Source organism: Saccostrea cucullata, unplaced genomic scaffold (assembly GCF_032062105.1).
Source record: "Saccostrea cucullata isolate Sc308-1 unplaced genomic scaffold, CSIRO_AGI_Scuc_v1 ctg2829, whole genome shotgun sequence".
Lineage (NCBI taxonomy): Eukaryota > Metazoa > Mollusca > Bivalvia > Ostreida > Ostreidae > Saccostrea > Saccostrea cuccullata.
This window is the reverse complement of record NW_026938981.1, coordinates 60964-78577: the sequence shown is the minus strand read 5'-3', so window position 1 is coordinate 78577 and position 17614 is coordinate 60964. Positions and strand designations below refer to the sequence as shown.

Here is a 17614-nt window from a genome sequence, read left to right as displayed (position 1 = left end):
GTCCAACTCTTCATGGATATCTACATCCAACCCAACAAGTAATGGACACTTGCATGTCCATTTTTCTAGGGTTTCTTGAATTGCTTCATCAAAATGCAACCCAACAGGTAATGGACACCTGTCCAACTCTTCTTGGATATTTACATAAAACCAAACAGGTGATAGACACTTGTCCATTTCTTCTTGGGTTTCTCGAATTGCTTCATAAGAATACAACCCAGCAGGTAATGAACACCTGTCCAACTCTTCTTTGATATCTATATCCCACCCAACAGGTGATGGACACTTGTCCATTTCTTCTTGGGTTTCTTGAATTGCTTCATCTGAATACAACCCAAGAGGTAATGAACACCTGTCCAACTCTTCTTGGATATCTACATCCAACCCAACAGGTGATGGACACGTGTCCATTTCTTCTTGGGTTTCTTGAATTGCTTCATCAAAATACAACCCAACAGGTAATTGACACCCGTCCAACTCTTCTTGGATATCTACATTCAACCCAACAAGTGATGAACACTTCTCCATATCTTCTTTGGTTTCTTGAATTGCTTCATCAAAATAAAACCCAATATGTAATGGACACCTGTCCAACTCTTTTTGGATATCTACATCCAACCCAAAAGGTTATGGGAACATGTCTGATTCTTTATGTGTTTCTTGAATTGTTTCATCAAAATACAACCCAACAGGTAATGGACACCTGTCCAACTATTCTTGGATATCTACATCCCGCCCAACAGGTGATGGACACTTGCCCCATTCTTCTTTGGTTTCCTGAATTGCTTCATCAGAATACAACCCAACAGGTAATGGACACCTGTCCAACTCTTTCTGGATATCTATATCCCACCCAACAGATAATGTACACTTGTCCAATTCTTATTGGGTTTCTTGAATTGCTTCATCAGAATACTTCATCAGTATTGGATATCTTTCCAACTACTCTTGGGTATTTCATTCCGGCACTAGAATAATTCCCTACAGGTAATGTTTACTTGTCCAATACTTCTTGGGTAACATACCTTTCATTAAAATCACCCTCCCCCAAAAGGTTTTATGTCTTGGATATCTATACTCTCGCAATAGACTGCAAACCCAATAGGTATGACATTTGTCTCTCCCTTGTTGAATTCATATTTATCTGCATAAGTATAGTAAAGTCCAAAAGATCTTGAATACTTTAATTCTAACATTCAACATCTCATTCAGTGAACAATTTGCAAATGATAGGAAGATATAAGCATTTTGTGCCTAAACTTTGGCTGTAAATATAACCATTTTTATAACCATGATTGTAAAATTTAAGTATTACACTTGGAATTAAGTATAACTCGTTACAAGTAGAGCAAGATAGGGAGAAAAATGTCTTTTCTAAATATATTGTATGATGAAATATCTGTAAGTAAGTACCAAAAAATTCAGACTTAAAACCACATTGGCACATAAAAAAAATATTTTCCTTCAGTTGCTCAGATTGAGTTCTATATTATGAAAATAAAAGTTGAACCGATTACATATTAAGCTTGTAAAAAAAATCTTAAGAAATCCTGTTTATTACAGATACCTGTACGAAGTATATTTTCCCTGTAATAGAAAAATACTTCTGATATTCATGGAATGAATTGGGTTGGAAATCACAAACTATTTCAGCCAATAAAACAGTGTGTTGCACCAGGACCTAAACTTTTCATCGTTATTTTAAACTCAATTACAAGTACAATGAATGAAATTCTTTGTATCAAAAGATTAAAAAAAAATACACGCTATGCCGCTATGTCAAAATCTTTTCGACAAATTGGGATGAAGATATTCAATCAAATACTAACTGTCAGTAGTCTTACAGCAAACGAAAGGTCATTACATGCAAAAATTTGACAGGTAGGGCTTTAATCCTATAACACAATAATGTCAAAATGATTTTATTTTTGTCACTGTTCCATGCTTTCTTCTTCAGTGTCTCCCATGGCCTATACTGTATGATTCTTCCATTGAGCTGCTCTTTAAAATTGCAATACTGCTATCTTGTCTTCCAAGAGTAGTGGTTTTGTTTAGACATTCTTTGAAATATTCCTCATTTCATGCATCTCCTTCAGTACTGCTTCTGTCCGTTTTATTCATTCTACAATTAGATAACGACATTTCTAGTCAGTATCAAATGTGTTTTACTTGGCCACAGAAAGATCAAATTTTATATTGATCTTACCCAACCATGAAGGAGAAGTATATTTCTTATTCACAAATATGTATTGATAAATAAATTTATCTACTCTTTTTCCTTCTCTTCAATATCTAATTTCATCTTCATCCTAATACCCCCCATCCCCACTGCCATTATTTAAGCATATTGGAATCATAATTCAACACACAAAAATATGCTGCGTATTTATTAAACAGTTTTTAATTTTCTTATTCTTAAGAAAGATATTCTAAGAAGATTCTACACCTATTCAATGAAAATTTAGGCTTCTAATGTAACACTATCAGTACAATAGGGGGCCACAATCTTCAAAAACATCTCTATACCACATGACAAATCTTTCACATTATTACTGTATTTAGCACAATGGTTCTACTGAAGAGGATTTCAAATTGACCCAAATCTTAAGAAATACTTTAATATTATATTGGCATGGACAGAAACACACTTGACCCCCTCCCCTTCCTGAATAATGCTTTGAATAAAGTCTAATTAAAACTGACTAAGCTGGATAGAACTTGAAAATATGAAAAATTACGTTAAAGGAAAGATATCGAGATACTAACAACGAATAGTATTCAATCTCAACGCGCATCAAAACAATACAAATTAAGAGCATAGCAAACACGGACCCCAAAACAAAAGGGGTGGGATCAGGTGCCATGGAGGAGTGAGCTTCCCCTGCTGATCAATAACACCTGCCATGTGATCCTTGTCATGATCAGGATTGCAGCATTGTCAAGGCTTGAAAAAGGGGGCGGGGCTTAATTTATACAGGAAAAGTTTACTGTGACGTCACACAAAATTATGACTTTTATGTATTTCTCATAATACCTGAAAATGAAATTATTTGCAACTTTTAACTTTATTACCATAATAATCAACAATATAACTTATCAATGCATTAAAAAAGTTTCTTGTTAAATCCCATGTAGCAAGTTATAAACATAGCACTGATAGCGATGAACTTGTAAACATGACGTCATATGGTAAAAATGACGTATTTCATGTGCTGTGAGAGGCAGATTGAGGAATTATTTAACAATGAAAAATGCTTTTTATCGTTAAACGGAATGTTATTTACAAGTTTTAAATAGTCGATAACTACCAATGTATATCCTTTGTTTTGTGCAATTATAAAGTAACTATCGAGAGAATGTATTTTATCAATTATGTCTGTTTTTATGCACAGATTACGTATATTTTACATCGAGATGCCTCTTAAAATCGTACTTTCACAAGGGCATACACTGCATAGATCTGAACCATTTTTTGAATAAAGGATATTTTCCTTAACTTGAAAAATGCTGCTGCTTTCTTTAAATCGAAGGCGTGATTTTATAAGTACACAAAATATTTGGTAAAAGTCAAACATATTTCGACATTGGCCTATTTACTTGAAAATTTAACTATTAAAACGCGAATTCTATTCAAAGCAGCAGCACTTTTCAGAAACTACAAAGTATGCAGAAACAATTAATAGCTTGAATTTTTAATTTCAACTAGGGTATGCACTTGCGATATTGAAATTTGTTAATGACCTACATTCTGTACACTTACTATGCATTCATCACGTGACTGTCCATCGATGGGACTAAACTTCCTACAGTACAGAGTGGGTCATACTATGCTATTTCCATAAGTATTACAGGTTTGTGATAATAAATCAGCTTAATTAAGATAAATTCAGTTTTAAAAATACCTCTTTATTGCACGTCTATTTTCCGATAATTTCTCATAGTAGGCCTTAACAGTGCTGCGGAAATTGTTTTTGCTGACAAGGTCATTGTGTCGACCATAGAACTTACAAAATGTGGCAAAAGTAAAGGGCATCAAAAGCTACACTACAATAAATATATACTAAGGAAAATAATCAAACTGAACATGAGGACTAAAGAGGTATTTTGTACTTGCATGGCATTAACAATAGCTTTCCTGGGTTCCTGATTTTTTTTTACTGATTACTTACAACTGTCCGATTCCTGAGGGTCATCTTCTTCTGTATTTTCAGCAATGTTCAAACCTGAAGTTGACCTGTTTTATATTGAAAAATCATTTAATCCTCAACTAAACATAATTAGGGTTTTAAATTTAATCGCAATCATTGGTAACTTCAATAAAAAATCTAAACCAATTTAATGTATTATAAAAAATATGAATTAAATATGAGGGAAATGGATCTTAAATTTATATCCAAGTATCCTGAATCACAAGCATGTATTAATCATATAAATTCGCATATGTAAACCTAATAGCTCTTTGTGCAATTAAAAATTCAAGTAATAGCCAACAGCCTGGTGGCAGCAATAAAGTTACTACCCCCAAGTAAAAAGTTACTAGCGTAAATATAGAGTCAAAATTTAAAAAGCAATATTGAAAAAAAGTTAATAGTGAAAAAAGTCAGGGTACTAACTAAAGGTAATTCTTTTAAAATTAAAAAGTTTTATTTTAGCATGCAAAATTTAATTATATATAAATTAATGATTATGATAGAAAATGATGCTCTGCTTCATGGTGAAGCATTTTTGGAAAACTGTAAAAACTAATTTAGATAGACCGTACGGTAACAATTCCGTTGTATAATTAAATAACTGTTTAATTATTGTGTAGCTTATAGTTTAAATATAACTACATAATTGCAAATTATACTTCAATTTTCCCTTTTTTCTGACGGAAAAGCCCATTACTTGATTGTTCTAAACAAAGACAAGGGAGGTTTTCTTTTTTACGTCTAAGCACAAGCAAAGATAGATTCTTATTTCTGATTGTTCCATTCAGCCATTCTGACAAATTCCAGAAGCAAGAATTCACACTAAAATCCATTATTTATTTTTTAAAAATCTGATGTGCATGGCTTTTTAAAACCTAACAGTTGTTGCGCAAGCGCCGCGGGAAATAGACTTGCTCTTGGGGAACTGGAATCTTGCTGACTCCCTCTACGATATACTAAAACTGCATAACGACACTCCAGCCTCGATAAAAATTACAGAATTCAGCAAAATAAATCACTTAATCACGGACCTTCCTTTCTGTGTTTAAAAATTGCTACGACGCTAGCTCGCCTATCTTTTTTAAAAGATAAACTTGTTTAATATATACGATAATTTTCTAAATGCTTCTCGCGCTAAAGAGAGTTAAAAAGGCAGAGGAAATTCAAAATACATACAAATGCTACTTAGAATGGATTGTTTCGATAATTATTTTAATTTTGTGCACAATTACTTTTAAATTACGTTAAAATTAATTTTCCTTAAGCAAGAATCTAGCATTTGGTAAATATTAATCGAATAAACTTACCTTTTCTCTTGTCAAACAGACAATCTTGTTGACATCGTGTGTTTCTTAGTCACCATATATTTCTTCGTGAAAACAAACGCCGTTATGATCATGACTACCGGAAGTTGATTTTCGGAACTCTCGAGAATTAAGAGTTCCAAGTGTAAAACCGAAACGCAAAACAGGGTCTGTCCATAGAAACAACTTTTTTTGACACTTTATTGGACAAATCGTCGTTGTTGGGTACCTGCCGGCAAATACCCAATTTACGTGTTTTAAGCACATTAAGCGACACTTCTTATTGGGTATACCCAATAAGCAAATAGTACCCAATAAGTACAAAATGAGCATGAAAAATACCCAATAAATGCACTCTCGTAAACACGGACAGACGGACGCCGGACAAAATGTTATCAGAAAAGCTCACTTGAGCCTTCGGCTCAAACGAAGCTAAGCGTGAGCTAAAACGGTAATAATCTGAGTCGCCAAACCTGATTTTTAAAAAAAAATTATGGTAGGAAACATGTATTTCTATATGGATTTCTGATTCATTACCAGAGGTTTGCGTTTTTTTCGTCAGGGTGTGTGTGTGAGTCCGGGTGGGGGGGGGTTAACTAATGTATATGCTTTTAAGACCTCAGGGGAAAACTTACTTCCAGAAACACCCCTTCTACATTCCCCAATAAATATATTGGATATTTGGAATGGGAACTTTCTGTACTGCTAAGATTAAAAAAAAAAAAACAAAACAAAACAAAACAAAACAAAAAAACCGAAATGCCTTAGATGGAATTCACAACGTCTTAACTTATGGTATGCCTTGATTGCTTTCGTCTCCCACCCTAAGACCGTATAAGACGTATCCTAAGATATTCCTAAGATATATCGTTCTTACGGACGAACAGACGGGCAGACAGATTAAAATTAATATCCCAAACTTTTAGTTGAAGCGGGGGACAAATACGGAATTCTACTGCATTGTGTTGTACAGTAAGGAACATATCACCTTTAGTTGTGATGGGCTTTTGAACTATGTTTTATTGAAACGATAACTATGTAGGTGATGCTATTTTTCCAATTATTTTCTGCCAGTAACGTACAATATGCGAATGTTGGGGCGGGAACACGGTAGAGTCTGGGGCGTTCCCGGTATTTTTTTTTACCGAATAAAAAATGACTTTCACCCCTTCTTGATCATATAAAACCCACTCACAGCAAGTAAAGATGCTTTGCAAATAAAGACTTTTCATCTATTAATACTGTGAAAGCAATGCAAACTTTAAAAACATACTATAAAAAAATAAATTTATTATATCTATGCAATTTACTTTCTGTTTACCGTTAATTAAGAAAATATGTCAAAAAACTCGTTTTGATCTAAAATAAGTAGATGTCACTCCACCCAAGTGTAAAAGGGGTACCCGGCTATAGACAGTGAACGATATTGTCAGAAAGTTAGTGTTCTAGCGCTGATAACGGCAGCTTGCACTGAGAAAGCTTCTGGATTGTTAAGGTCTTCTGGGGTAATAATGATTGTAAAGCGCTTTGAGTAGCATTTATGCTAGAAAAGCGCTATATAAATCCGATCATTATTATTATAGATGTAAAAGATAATTGTTCACCTGATAACTTTGTCTCCCAAGCGCTGTATTTTCCTACGAAGGCATCTACGAAAGAAAACAATATATACACTGTAATACTGGAATCAATAAAATGTGTCAAGTAGACATTCAAATAGTCTAATTGTACTCTTAAGGTTAATATTAAAAAAACGTCCTCCAAATTATTTTTTAAACAAGCAAATTAAGAAAACTGGTTAGAGTGAGAGTGGGGGTTGAGAACTTACGACTTGGGATGTTATGATCAAAGGTATATAAAGTGAATGTAACAGTCCGTCCAGGCTTCCAAACCTCCACCTACAGATCGTGCATATATCGAAACTTATTTTCAATTTCGGAAATGATAATTATTTGAATTTACATGAACATATGAATTTAAGATTTAACTTACATTGAAACTTAGTGGGCATTTTATTTAATTTTTTATCTATCAGTGATTAATTGATATCTCTATCTCGAGATATACTATGTACACTGTAACACATTATGTTTGAAATCCGGAAGCGAGTTAAGCCTTCTAATGTAAGTTGTCACTAATCAGATAGTGGTCTCCTACTGGCGAATGATGCATTAAAGATAAGGACAAGAAACGTATATATATATACGCTGTAATACTGGAATCAATAAAATGTGTCAAGTAGACATTCAAATAGTCTAATTGTACTCTTAAGGTTAATATTAAAAAAACGTCCATTCTTCCATTCTCAATGACCGTGTAGTGTAGGGCAGCGTTGTGAGAATTCCATCGGCATCGAAAGCAAGTTTTTTAACTTGCCTAGATAGCCGAGCGGTCTAACGCGCTGTTCCTGCACTGCTAGGAGACAGATTCCGTAGGTCGAGAGTTCAACCCCGGGCTGGGGCGGAAGTGAGTATCCTTGTAAAAGTGAATTTCTCTGTGCTTTCTATATTAATATTCCTTCACTTAGGGCAGTTATATTAGTTTAAGAGTTGTTGTAATTTGTGCTTTATAAATAGAATTAATTTCATCACAACATGTATTGGTAACGATCCTCTAAAAACTAATGTCCAAATAACTGTATCTCACTTCCATTCTCAATGACCGTGTAGTGTAGGGCAGCGTTGTGAGAATTCCATCGGCATCGAAAGCAAGTTTTTTAACTTGCCTAGATAGCCGAGCGGTCTAACGCGCTGTTCCTGCACTGCTAGGAGACAGATTCCGTAGGTCGAGAGTTCAACCCCGGGCTGGGGCGGAAGTGAGTATCCTTGTAAAAGTGAATTTCTCTGTGCTTTCTATATTAATATTCCTTCACTTAGGGCAGTTATATTAGTTTAAGAGTTGTTGTAATTTGTGCTTTATAAATAGAATTAATTTCATCACAACATGTATTGGTAACGATCCTCTAAAAACTAATGTCCAAATAACTGTATCTCACTTCCATTCTCAATGACCGTGTAGTGTAGGGCAGCGTTGTGAGAATTCCATCGGCATCGAAAGCAAGTTTTTTAACTTGCCTAGATAGCCGAGCGGTCTAACGCGCTGTTCCTGCACTGCTAGGAGACAGATTCCGTAGGTCGAGAGTTCAACCCCGGGCTGGGGCGGAAGTGAGTATCCTTGTAAAAGTGAATTTCTCTGTGCTTTCTATATATATATATATATATATATATATATATATTTTGATGCAAGCGTCAAACTCGGCCGCAAACAAAATGACCCTTTCAATGAAGTAATTAGAAACTGGAATGTTTGATCTGTTTTATCCTCCTTTAATTTTTTTTAGTTTTGTTTTGTCTTTTTTTTTTAGTTTTACTTAAGTATGTTTAACGTTCGTTTTTTTAATTTTTGAATGGTACGGTTTGTTTTGTGAACAGTATTGTACGTTTCTTGAACGTGACGGTTCGTTTCGTTTCTGAGGTGTAGTAGCACGTTTAATGGTCTGTGTCTTGATTAGTTACAGATCAAATTTGAATTTCGTTCAATTTCATTGATTCATAAGAAAATTACGGCAGTTTTAATTTTAAACAGTTTCACACAGGAACGTGTTTCTGTAATAAACTTTTGACGTATAGTATAAAAATTATTATGCTATTTTACCTAAATGCTTGCAGATGTTGATCTGAATTTTTGTATTAACATTTATCTTGATTGATTACAGATCAGGTAAAAAAAATCATTAGGCTAAAAAAAACTAAAAACGAAATACATTTTATGGATGGCGAATTATTACTTATCCGAGGAATATGAGATAAACAAGAGGCCCATGGACCATATCACTCGCCTGAGCACTGTGGCTATTGGAGGGTTCTACGTGTATGATTTGAACAAAGTTGAATACTTGAATTTACACTGACAAAGGTGTCTGCATATTTCTTTGACTTACTATGGCTTTTTTTACTCTTTAAAGCTGTGACCCTTCCCCCCGACCGTAATGATTAGAACAAAATTGAATCTACCCTACCTGAGGAAGCTTCAATGTAAACATGATTAGTCATGGATTTGATGTGTCCGTGAATTTTATATATAATCATATAAGTATTTGATTGAATTTAGACATGGACAATTTATCGCTGTAAAAAAATTACACCCATCCCTTACAATGGTGAATTTTTTTTCATAGATTAATTTAGAGTTTAGTTTAGGAAATATAATACTCTTTTTTCTCTCGACCAGATACATACGAGGGGCATTTCAAAAGTCCTGAGAACTGTTTAATAAAATATTAACCATTTTACGTAAATTATTGAGTTTGATATCATTGGAAAGAACAGAAAAATACACACATATTGTGACGTCACTTTATAATTTTTATGACGTAATACCCCCGAAAATGACGTCATACTTCCACATACTTACAATATTGGTCATAAAAATGACGTAACAAAAGACACAATTTCATCAATGTAAAATTTTAAAAACAACTTTTGCTCATTACTCGGGTGCAAGCTATCGGACGTAAATGACAGTTGGTAGAATCTTTACATAGACTACAATCTATCATATGGTGGTCTATTTCAGAGATCTTCTTGTTCTGAGATGGTTTAAGCAATTGTCAAACATCGAATGTTTTTATCGAATATTGCTCAAAATATTGCGTAAAACAGACCCAACTGTGAGAATAGGGCAAAGTTGGCAAACAAAGAAAAATATACGATCGTGTTACTACATTTTATGGCATCAATTCGTCAGGTTTTTAAGCATATGTGTGGGATTGATGAAGGCTCAAGAGAAGTGAAGTTTAGTGTGCCCCATATTTTCTCGTAAAATCCAAAATGGCGCAGGCACAGTTGTAACCCCGCCGTACCTCCACATATTCGCAAAAATTAATTCATGGAAATTAAATAAGATTTTTCATGTCTATGTAATTTATAAACCGTTTATGGAGTCAAAAGTCAAAAGCAGTACTGAGTTTTGGGGCGCCGATGTTGAATTAATGAGAAAAATACGCACAGAAACAAGTCAAGGGCAAAACTTTTGTACATTTTATTTGTAAACGGTAAGAGTACTGTTACTCAAAATATATTTGTTAAAAACTGCATTAATATACTTTAGTTTTATACAGAAATTGTTTTATTTAATACAATAGAGGAGTATATAAAAACCGAAAATCCAGTCGTATCATGTAACTTGAAATCTTGGATGAATGTCGATGATAGCATAACCGGACATAAACCGCGCTAGTTAACAAACCAAACAGTGAAATATAGCATTGTTGATATACAGTACCATTGTCCTACTCTACTTCTTTGCAAATGAAAATTTTCTTTTAAATATATTTTCAAATAAGCCTTTGGCAGCACTTTTAAAATTGTGCCATGTGGATAAAAACGCGAGTTTTCAGTATGCTAAACATTCTTCATTCTGACGTCATTTTTTGAGATATTACGTCATAAAAATTATAAAGTGATGTCACAATATGTGTATATTTTTCTTATCTTTCCAATGATATCAAACTCAATAATTTCTGTAAAATGGTTAATTTTTTTATGAAACAGTTCTCAGGACTTTTGAAATGCCCCTCGTATATTTGTTGATTTTAGTGCATTACAAGCTATATAAACATTTTTTAATTCATAAAAACTATGTTGATCTCTCATCCCTTCGTACATATCCCACCCGAAAAACATCGCATATCACTAAGAATATGCCATTTAGCAACCTCTAATGATTAAACGCCGCTTAATGATACAAATAGCATTAAGCGTTGCAATTGCAACGCTAAATACCGCAATTTATTGCATTCATAGCTGACATTCTCAACTGCTAATACTGAATCGATGCTTAATGATAGAATTAATCATTAAGCGTCACAAATACAATGCAACACTGACGCTTAATGAAACAAGCAAATATCGACATAGTCGACGACTAATGATACAACCTAATGTATCATTAAGCGTTGCAATTGCAACCTTTCATGATATAAAATTTAATAGAAACACACATCCACCTTTCCTTAACAATGAGACATCACTTGTCAAAACATTTATATCTGCCTTGTGCTATATAAATGACAATTATTGAAGTTTTATTGAGTTTTCTAGCTATTCAAGGTAATTTCTTTAAGCGTTTAAGATGTTTATTAAGAGACAAATAGTCAGATAGCTGGAAGAAAGGGATACAGACAAAGAGATAAATAAAATCCTTTAAAAAGAACCATTTTTTTACTAAAAATTCGAAGTGAACAAGCAAATTCCGTTTCATTTGATACAATGCTTTGATTAGTTTGAAACTTAAAATATATATTATATATTTGAATACTCGAAGCTTTGTATTTTAGAATTGATACAGCTAACACATGTCACTGTTAACGTTTCAGATATACATACCGAGAAATAAATTTACAATTTTCACTATTGTATTTTTAATCTGTTTTGTTTCTCCAAATTTCGAAAAAGAGAGACGTCAATAGTGACAATTTATGTTTAGGGATATATAACCCAAAGAATACAATGTATAGTACATGTTATACATGTACATTGAATAATATATACTAGTATTGTTTTTAGAAAAATGTTCATTTCCTTTATTTGTGAACAGTATAACTTGAATACAGTACTGTTGCATGATTATTTTAGAGGTCTATTGAAAAAACTAGAAGACATGTATATCAAATAATAGCGAGCGCAGCAAGCTCAATAGACTAACGTGTTAGAACAGAGGAAATTCGGATTGAAATCTGTACATACGCCAGGCAAATTTCTTTGTGAAACATTCCCAGAAATCCTGCACTACATGTACCTAATGTCCGAATAAATAAATAAATAAATAAATTAATTAATTAAAGAATAAAAAATCAGAAGGCTTTCAGTTTGTAGAAATTTTTCAAAGAAATAAAAAATAACTCTGTAATGTTTTTCAACCGAAATTGCACAAAGTTTAAACATGTAGTTTCAACAAGACGCTCGGCCGTCTCCCTAAGCTCAAGCGAGCTCCGCGACGTCGTATTCTGTCACAGCTAGTCGAGATGTCTCGAGCGGATTTATGTTTGTAGTGGCTAAACAATTTTTCAAGTGTTTCTGTTGGTACAATTGCGCTCGCCCAATCGGTTACACCGTAAAACATATTAAATAAATGTTCACTGAAGTTAGTGAAGCTGATTTTTTAAAATTCGAAATGATGCTTATTTCATTTTGTAAAATATTTTTTCTTTCGATATATAAGACTAAGTTTTCATCTGTCTAACATGTAAATGAAATAAACTTATATTAACATTCATATCCTGTACATTATTCTTTGAGGGAAATCGTCCTGTTTTTAATCTCGTAACAGTTTTCTGAATCTTAACCTCGAAATATGATAAAATATAAAGAATTGGAATCAAAACATTATTACATAAAAGTTCCAAAGTTTTTTTTTTCCATAGTTAATCAAAGTTCCAAAGTTATTCTATATAATAGTAAATCAAAGTTCTAAAGTTTTCACTTTATTAAATTAAAGTTCCAATTTTTCCTTTACTTGGTTAGGGATATGTTCATTTTTTACGTCAGCCGTGAAAACAACTTTAAATTTAAGTTTGTCGTCCAATGAAACATCACCAACTTTCTAATCAAAATCAAAAAAAAAATCCAGATCAGACTACGCTGTAGTTTAATGGAAATTTTCAATTTTAGGAGAAGTTAGTAGAGGAAGTACTAGTATGATTGTATGTGTCGATATGGGATGTGGAGTGGGTTTATTTTACATTAAATATTTTGTTTAGTGTTTCTTAAGTTGAATAATATAGTATTTCTTTAGGGTTTTGGAGAAGTTTAGGGATTTTTTTTATTTTCCTTTTTTGGAACCTTCCCCCTTTGCTTGGAGCATTTTGACACATACTTGCCTTGTATGCAACCTAAGGTTTTTTTTATCATCCAATTTTGCATGTGCTATCCAGGGACTTAAAGTAAGTATTTCAAATCGAGGTATTATTGTTTTGATATTGATAAAATACTTCTGTGTTTCTTTCGTTCCATTTAGCATTTTGTACTACTATCTATCTTTTGAATCAGATGAGTTAGTGACCAAGGGGAATCGATTTAACATCTAACTATGTATCGCCAAGAATGGCACGCCTTTAATACCGAAAGTAAAAGCACACTAAAGAATCATGCAATAATGAAATCGGAATAATTAGAAACAAAAATTTCTTATATTATTCAAAAGTGGTTAATTTCATTCCTGACTAGAAAGATTCCAGTCTTTCTCCACTGCAATTGTCAGTAAATAATGATCTATTTCGGTATACCATTTATAGTCGCCTCTTAGTCAGTTCTGCTTATAAGTCGTTGTATGTTTTTTCATGTAAATTAGTTAATTAGTTATTGGCCCGCTTAAAGATCGGTGGTATTTTTCAAATAAACAGTCTACTGTATTAATGAGCGTTTTCATTTTTTTCTCTGACTTTTTTTTATTTTCTATGAACTCGCCTATAAGTCAGACCGAGCATTTTGTTCAAAATTCAGCTTCCAAAAAGACTACTTATAGGCGAGTATAATTTAGAAATAAACAATGCTAAAAAGTTCTCTGGGAAATGAACTTTTATAAAGTTGGTACGTGATCAAATCTCGTGAAGACCGAAGGGCTTCTCAGTAGATTTGATCACGTCCCAGTGAACTTTTTAACATTATTGTTCATTACTTATATTTACATTTGAAATGAATACATACATTTCGAGTTAAATAGCTTTTATTACACGAACAATATATCACCTCGCTATGTGATTCGGTCGCGCTATGACCTCTGACTATTATTTTATCAACCTTTTTACCCTTTACAGACGTCTCTACATATCAATTATCTTGCTTTTTTTATTTTTATTGCCATCCGACAAAAAAAAGATATACTATCAATATCATGCAGATCTAAGCATGCTACATTCGGAAACAGTATGTTTGTTTTCAGAAGGAGTTGAATTATTTCCTTTACAATTTTATAAAATTAAAGAAGACATTAAATGAAGTTTTTTTTTTCATATAGAAATGTTAGAAAATCTTTTTAACTTGCGAAATTTGTGCATTATTCAATCTTAGGTTCAAGTTTGCACTTATCTCGAATTTAATTAACCGGATTGACTCAACTCAAAATTAAAGCAGCGAGTTTGTTATTCTGATGCAGTTAGCTATGAGAAAAAATAAGTTAAAAATTAATCAGTTAAAATTAAAATTGTTTGTAAATATATTGCCATCAAACAGTCTTACTTATTGTAAAAATTGAATTTTTGAATGTATTTTCAGTCGGGATCATTTATTTTTCATTGGGTTAGGATCAATCAAGCCAATTTTTTCAATCGAATCTTCTAGGGTCTTTCCATCAGAGGTCGGAAAAACAATAGAATCTTCCCAGGTCTGTCCGTCATGGGTCGCAAATACAATCTCAAGCGTAACTAGTGCTAATTGCAACGGGAACCGTTACAGATGTTCCCCAAACGCTCCCCAACTCCCTTTTTGTGCCATATTCCATTTAAGCCTTATTAAATAAGACAACATCTGTGCATTTTTGCCTGTAACAACGTTTTCCCAGAGGGATACCAATTATATTCAAATTTTAACATTGCAGGCGTGCGCATATGAATGCACGTGCGCAATGACCATGACATCTTGTCTACAATTTTCTATATATTTAAATATACTATATATTAAACCCTTTTGTCCAAAAGTACTAAAAATCACTCATTCAAGTATATTTTTAATTTCACTCGTTCCAAATGCACGCACGTGCGTGCACGTGCATGATGACTATACCTTTTTGTAGGAGGCCCTTATATCTATCTATATTCTAAATCCCATCCTGTTTGGTTGAAAACCAAGGGAATTATAGCCATTTCAGGTTTTGGCTAATCAGATTGCAGCACACGTGCATGCACGTGATTTCATGAACTTTTTCTGAATCATATTATAGGATATCCCAATGCATGAATATGTTTTAAATTTCAAAGCATTTCGTCAAAAAACAAACGAGATATAGCCATTTAAAGTTTCAGCCAATCGGGTTGCAGCACACGTGCATGCGCGTGATTTGTTGAAATGTTTTGTATATCATATTGCAGGATATCCTAATGCATGACTATGTTTTAAATTCCAAAGCATTTCGTCAAAAAACAAAGAAGATATAGCCATTTAAAGTTTCAGCCAATCAGATTGCAGCGCACGTGCATACTATATTGTAGGATGTCTTAATTCATGACAACGTTTAAAATTTCAAAGCATTTCGTCTAAAAACAAAAGAGAAATTGAGATTTTTGTTTTAGCCAATCAGAGCAAGGCACACGTGCATGCGCGTGAGTTCGTGCTAATTTGACAGTGTCATATTATTAACACTATTAATATATCCTTATGTAATGAGCTTCAAAGCATTTCATCAAAAAATGTAAAAGTTATGGCCATATTAAGTATATCTGTCATTTCACTCACTTCACGCGCACGCACGTGCATGCGAATGCGCGCAAAATGACCTTCGTTCCGCACACCTACACTACACACCTATTAACCCTAAAAAGGTTTTAACTTATTTGGGTGAACAGTTTCTGTGAACACTCACGGACAAAAAAGTACCGGAGAACAAAGAAGAAAAAAAAAGAATAATAACTAGTGCTAATTGTAACGGGAACCGTTACAGATGTTCCCCAAACGCTCCCCAACTCCTTTCTCGTGCCATATTCCCTGTAAGTTTCATTAAAGAAGGCAAAATCTATGCATTTAGGACGGCAACAACGTTTTCCCAAAAGTATACCAAGTATTTCAAATTTAAGCAATGCAGGCGTGCGCATGTGATTGCATGAGCGTAATGACGATATCATCTTGTCTACACTATTTTACTCATATGCACGTGCACGCACGTGCATGATGACCATACCTTCTTGTAGGAGTCCACTATGTCTGTCTATGTTCTTAATCCCATCCTGTTTGGTTGAAAAACAAGGGAGTTATAGCCATTTAAAGTTTAAGCCAATCAGATTGCAGCGCATGTGCATGCGCATGTTTCCATGACAATTATTATATATCATATTGTAGGACATCCTAAAGTATGCCTATGTTTTAAATTTCAAAGCAATTTGTAAAAAAACAGAAAAGATATTGAGATTTTTGTTTCAGCCAATCAGAGCAAAGCGCACGTGCACGCACATGCATGCATATGAATGTTGACCATACCATCTTGTAGGAGTCCTTTATGTCTATCTATGTTCTAAATCCCATGCTGTTTGGTTGAACACCAAGGGAGTTATAGTCATTTAAAGTTTCAACCAATCAGATTGCAGTGCACGTGCATGCGCGTGATTTGATGAAAAATTTTATACATCATATTGTAGTACATCCTAATACATGTCTATGATATAAGTTTCAATGCATTTCATCATTAAACAAACAAGATATTAAGATTTCTGTTTCAGCCAATCAGAGCAAAGCGCACGTGCATGCGCGTGAGTTCATGCAAATTTGACCATGTCATTTTATCTACACAACTTATATATCTTTATATAATGAGTTTCAAAACATTTTATCAAAAAATATAAAAGTTACAACCATATTAAATATATCAGTCATTTTACTCATTGCACGCGCCCGCACGTGCATGCGAATGCGCGCAAAATGACCTTCGTTCGGCACATCTACACAACATGCCTACTAACCCTAAAAAGGTTTTAACTTAGTTTGGTGAACAGTTTCTGAGAACACTTCCGGACAAAAAAGTACCGGAGAAGAAATAAGAAGAAAAAAGAATAATAACTAGAAAGTCTGCTATTGCAAGCAATAGCATATGTCGCCCCGTATTAGACAAGACTTTCATTTTTATCATCACTAAAACAAAAGTCCATAAGCTAAGTTTGAACAACCATTGAGTTATATCAGTCCTTTCCATTGGAAACGGAAGACCTTAATTCGGTACATCCCAGTCATTATTTTTAGAATCGGTAGGAGAAGAAAGTAGTGCAGGAAAATTACAAGTTCCTCAATTTGCAGACTTGCATAAAAGAAATCTGGCAGATGTACTGAACTGAGCCTCATACTTGTTAATTGGCAGTATCTTTCCTATGATAAAAGCTTGGGAAATGTAATTTATGAAGAAGATCAGCCGAATTATTTT

General features: G+C 33.5%; 1 protein-coding gene across 4 annotated transcripts in view; it reads right to left on the bottom strand.

Annotated features, from left to right (window-relative positions):
- Positions 1–1154: 1154 nt before the first annotated feature.
- LOC134251982 (uncharacterized) overlaps positions 1155–17614 on the bottom strand; it is a 72215-nt gene continuing 55755 nt past the window's right edge. For 2 of the 4 annotated variants that reach the window (XM_062734386.1, XM_062734385.1), the window contains 2 exons: positions 4170–7143; positions 1159–2122 (listed from right to left, as the gene is read on the bottom strand). In XM_062734386.1, the coding sequence (XP_062590370.1) occupies positions 7049–7143 (95 nt within the window). In that variant the 3' untranslated portion in view covers positions 1159–2122; positions 4170–7048. Of the gene's footprint in view, positions 2123–4169; positions 7144–17614 lie in introns of all 4 variants that reach the window. The other 2 variants (XM_062734388.1, XM_062734387.1) reach the window with 2 other exon arrangements.